This window comes from Oratosquilla oratoria, chromosome 17 (genome assembly GCF_046742065.1).
Source record: "Oratosquilla oratoria isolate Oo_2021 chromosome 17, ASM4674206v1, whole genome shotgun sequence".
Lineage (NCBI taxonomy): Eukaryota > Metazoa > Arthropoda > Malacostraca > Stomatopoda > Squillidae > Oratosquilla > Oratosquilla oratoria.
Window position 1 is genome coordinate 25,019,382 of NC_134793.1, and position 5,000 is coordinate 25,024,381.

A 5,000-nucleotide genomic window follows, 5' to 3' on the forward strand; every position below is an offset into this window, starting at 1 on the left:
AGAATTTCACCCCAGTAACGTGAGTAAATAAACTTTCTACATCAAGAGGGATAGGCTTCCTTGAGGATTAGTACTTCTAAGGAGGTCTACAAATTCTTCTGTGGAGCGGAGAGCATGGATAGTGGGAATAAATGGAGTGATCAGGTCATTTAGTTGTTTAGCTAGTTGGTAGGTGTGTGTCGGAATTTGAGAAATGATGGGTTTTAATTTGTGTCCGGGTTTATGGGTTTTCATGTTTCCATTGAAATACCAGGTTCACAGTGACCTTGCACTGGAAAAAAATTAACACCATCCCTAGAGGCATTTCCATAGTCAATTTACTTATTAACTTTCTGGTTTCTTCTATAGGGTTCCTCTTTACATGCAAAAGCTTGGATGGGTCCTGTGAGAAACTCTCTACTTGGTCAATGTATTCAGAATGGTTAAGAATAACAAATAATTCTGATTTGTCCGCCCTACGCATAACAATATTATTATTTTCACAGAGTTCCTTGGCTGCCTGGCGCAACTCGGCGGTGAGTAAGGAACTACGGCCATAAGCTCTATTTCTAGTACTTTCAGCTTATAATTAAAAGTTCTTTTACATCAAAGTTGATGTCAATCTTAACTTTCTTATGGAGTTCGCTAAACACACACACACACACACACACACACACACACACACACACACACACACACACACACACACACACACACACACACACACACACACACACACACACACACACACCCACACACACACACACACACGCACACGCACACGCACCCACACACACACGCACGCACACACACACACACACACACACACACACACACACACACACACACACACACACACACACACACACACACACACACACACACACACACACACACACACACACGCACACACAAACGCACACGCACACGCACACACACACACACACACGCACACACACGCACACACACACACACACACACACACACACACACACACACACACACACACACACACACACACACACACACACACACACACACACACACACAGCGAGAGAAAGATTAAACCTTGTCATTCGACAGATGTTGACTTACGGCAACTCACTGATGGTCTCCTTTAACTATTTATTGATAAATTAAAATGCAAATTTTTTCGAAATAAATTTATTATTTCGTTGCTTAGGCGATTACTTTTGATATAACATTTTCAATTGTTATATTTTAAACCAAAAGCGCATCCAAGTCATTGTCACATGACATATAAGGATTTTATTACCTAGTCTTTTTTAATGTTTAGGTTTTGAATCACACTATTTTCATCTTCACTTTTTTCTAGAAGATCGTTTTTCCGGCGTATCTTATTTGTCAGACATTATGTACACAACCACACACAGAAAGAAGTATACACAGAGGCACATTGCTCCTTATTATAGTATATATTAAATACCTCGGCTTACAACTAAGTGTCCACAAGGGCCTACATTATCTAGCTACATGCAATGCATCGTACCAACCTCCCAGCACGTGACCATATGTTTGCAGATACACGTACTTTTATTTGCAAATTCCTGCACAGCGCTATCTTATGGCATCATTATCATATTTGAAATTATATACCTAACTAGAACTAGAATAAAACGTTACCTATAGAGTCTAATTGTTGATTATTAATTTAACACAAAGTGAAATGATTATCCAACAAACACATCCTTTTTTGAAAACAGGACGATTCTATAAATGGCTAGCGACATCTGGCAACTGTTTCACTGGCAGTAACACCTACACAGCGAGAAACGCACACGGATTTGCCACACTTTTGACGTGAGTGCAACCGGGTGCGCAGTTTGACCCACCTTTCCTCCCCCACCCTTCTTTCTCCTTGATCACAACCGTGAGGATCAAAGTCCTTCACTGATGGAGTCAACTTCTTGGCTTCTGGGTGGATTTCCCTTGTCTGATTACAGCCGCCTCGCGACAGCCAAGACCCCAAATACAAGCGACGAATACAGACGTCAAAGAGTTGATCAGACTACGTTTAGTCGCAATGGCGTGTGGAGGTTTCTCCCACAGATGAAAAGGATCGCTTGGTGGCGCCCACAATACAACAATTATGAACCGAATATGGGATTGAAATGAGTTCACTTGATTTCTTATCACTCCTGTGAATTTTTAGATGCTGCCCGGATCTTTGTCACCACCTGACCTTTTCGTGTATCTCCCTGTATCACAGAGTTGGAATCATGGATAAGTTATGGCAGACGACGGCTTTGATGACGATGATGGTGCTGATGCTGGGAGTGGGACCCTCGGCACAGGATCAGTCTCCTTCAAAAACGCGGGCAAATACAGATTGTTTGGATGGCATGGTAAGTATAAAGTATATATATCCTAGCAATATCCTCCACTGCTCAAACAGTTTCTTGGCAACTAAGGTAGAATATTGAGAGGAGTTGGTGTATATCAGACATCATGAAAGAGGAACCAACCTGAAAACGTATCTATTCCTCAACTGGCTTTTGCCGACAAAGGAAAGGTGCTAGACATGGGAGAGGAACATTCTCGTCCCTTTGCCCTCCCATCTCTATAAACTTTGGTTCTTGGAAAATATCCCCCCCCCTCTCTTAAATGTCGCCATAATTTTTTCAATCATTTTTTCTTCCTCTGAAGTCCTATGGTCACTTTCAGATTCATTTCTTTTTCTCTTTAGTTTTCTCTACTTCTTTATCCTTCTCTATCGCCTTGATATCCTTATCATTCGACTTGGCTTTTCTGTTTCACTTTCTGTTTTGAAAAGATGTGGTCAACTTGAGTGGACGACCAAGGATGAGATGAATGGATAGGGTGATGGGGGCGTTGAGAAAGAGAGTAATGTCTGTTGAGCAAAGAAGGGAGTAGGCAGGAGATAGGGATGAGTGGAGAGAGACGGTGTATAGAAGGTTTTTTTATGCAAGGAAGGTAGGACGGTGGATGAGGGGAATAGGAGGTGGGGGGGGGGGTAGCCGATGAAGTGAAGCGACCTTACTATGGACGTATTGTCTTGCTGCATTACTTCTGATCCAGGACAGTGGGTGAGATACAAGGATGACCCCTCATTCATGAGGAGCTAAGATGGGAGGGGATAAAGAGTGATAGATGGGAGTGGAATGGATGGGAGTGGGTACATCCCTTTGACTTGGCTACCTCCTTATGAAGGGGAAAGAGCTCTTGATAGATAGATAGATATATAGATAGATAAACATTCTTTCACGACCTTTCCCTCTTTTGATGTTTTGTTTTCACTTTTCAATTGTTTTCTTTCTAATTCTTGTTTAGCATCAAATGCTATACCTTTATGCTTCTGTGCAGTGTTGTGCGCGTTTGAGTGTTGGTTATTATGAGTATTTGTGTTGGAGGACTTTTTCTTTAATCTTAATTCCTTTCATTTGAATATTTGATACACCTTTATTCTATTGGTGACGTGATTCGAGTAGCTTGGTCCTCTGAAGTCACGTCACTTTCCAGCTGTGCTCTTATCATTCGTGCAGTCTTTTATTACTACTCACGTTTCTTCTTTCTTCTTCTTCTTCTACCAGCCTGGCTTTGACATCTTTTTGCCCAAATTTTGCGAAGAAGTTTACCCCTGGACTACCATGGAGAGCAGCTGTCCTCCGGATACCATTACACCTTCGCATATCCCTACAACTACTTCTGGTAATAATTCATCTTCAGTAAGCTTCACTCTCTTCGTTTTCTCTCGCTCCTATCGGATCGGTGTATGTATGTATGTGTGTATTTATGTATGTATGTATGTATGTATGTATGTATGTATGTATGTATGTATGTATGTATGTATGTATGTATGTATGTATGTATGTATGTATGTATGCATGTATGTATGCATGTATAAATGTATGTGTGTGTACATTCTATTTCAACCGTGTTGATGTAGCACCAAGGAAGAGAGAAGATGTAACCCGTGGTTCTTTGTTTCCGATGACCAGTCCCGTGTCCAGCATGCGACGGAAGCATCTCTGTGGACGACAGCGTCAAGGGTACTATCCGGCGTAAGTGGTCAAGTCCCAACTACCCGAACAATTACCCAGATGGCTGCAACTGCACCCTCTCAGTCAACGTGAGTAAATAATGACGTTAGTGGTGATGGTATTGATTTTGGGGATTGGCGATAATAACTGATGATGTTGGTTGAGATGGGGCACTTACATATGGAGGCCTTGTGGAAGTCAGGAAACGTAAAAGAAAAAGAAAAAAGACTAATACTAATTCGAGGAACACGAGAAGTATCTTGCCCACAGGCTAGAGTAAAGTTGAGACGGAAATTGTGACTTTGAGGACTTCCGGCCTCCTAGGGAGCGAGCGAGGATTAGAGATGGCCCTTGACCCAAAGAGAGCCAAGACAAAAGGGGAAAATAGATGGTAAGGGATGGGTCAAGGGTTCATGCCTTGGCTGGCCATCTCCCATACATGGAAGGGGGAGAGACCTTACGGTATATAGACAGATAAACATTCCGATTTCTTGAAGTTCCGAACTTTATATAGTCCAGACGTTGAAAGAGTAGATTTTTGCTCATTCTGAAATTGAGTGTGCGCCCACTATGCCTCCATTCATTCGCCTTAAACTCTCCCTTTTACTACTTCTGTGTCCCAAACAATGGAAACGATAGTGGCGAAGTACTAAAATCCGTTGCCGGGTTTTTTTTTTTTTTTTTTCTAGATCACTAGAGCTGACTCTTTCCGTATCGGCTTTGCGACCGGTTCCGAAATCTACGATGCCTCGGGCTGCAATCACGACCGCCTGGTTTTTGAAGGCCACACGGTTTGGTGAGTGTCCCTCCTCTTGTTGTCCTGTTCCTCGTTCCTTCTCACCAATCATCCATAGTGATGCACACGGGATGGTGTATGGTGTGGGCACTTGGAGCAGCGTCTCATTCGGAAACCTTTTTCTCTTTTCTCCTCAACTAAAGAACTCCAAGGATACCAGACCCCAATTACTAAAATCAAAATTCCTTCCTTCTCAAGATTTC

General features: G+C 42.4%; 3 protein-coding genes across 7 annotated transcripts in view; all 3 read left to right on the top strand.

Annotated features, from left to right (window-relative positions):
- The window catches only part of LOC143034515 (adhesion G-protein coupled receptor G6-like), a 396,540-nt gene that overhangs the window by 167,486 nt on the left and 224,054 nt on the right, over positions 1-5,000 (top strand). The window lies entirely within an intron of this gene.
- Positions 2,213-5,000, top strand: part of LOC143034520 (uncharacterized) — a 27,110-nt gene continuing 24,322 nt past the window's right edge. The window contains exon 1 of the mRNA XM_076200690.1: positions 2,213-2,345. Coding sequence (XP_076056805.1) covers positions 2,220-2,345 — 126 coding nt within the window. The 5' untranslated portion in view covers positions 2,213-2,219. The remainder of the gene's footprint in view (positions 2,346-5,000) is intronic.
- The window catches only part of LOC143034687 (uncharacterized), a 2,133-nt gene continuing 741 nt past the window's right edge, over positions 3,609-5,000 (top strand). Inside the window, exons 1-3 of the mRNA XM_076201057.1 lie at positions 3,609-3,686; positions 3,915-4,090; positions 4,691-4,797. Coding sequence (XP_076057172.1) covers positions 3,609-3,686; positions 3,915-4,090; positions 4,691-4,797 — 361 coding nt within the window. The remainder of the gene's footprint in view (positions 3,687-3,914; positions 4,091-4,690; positions 4,798-5,000) is intronic.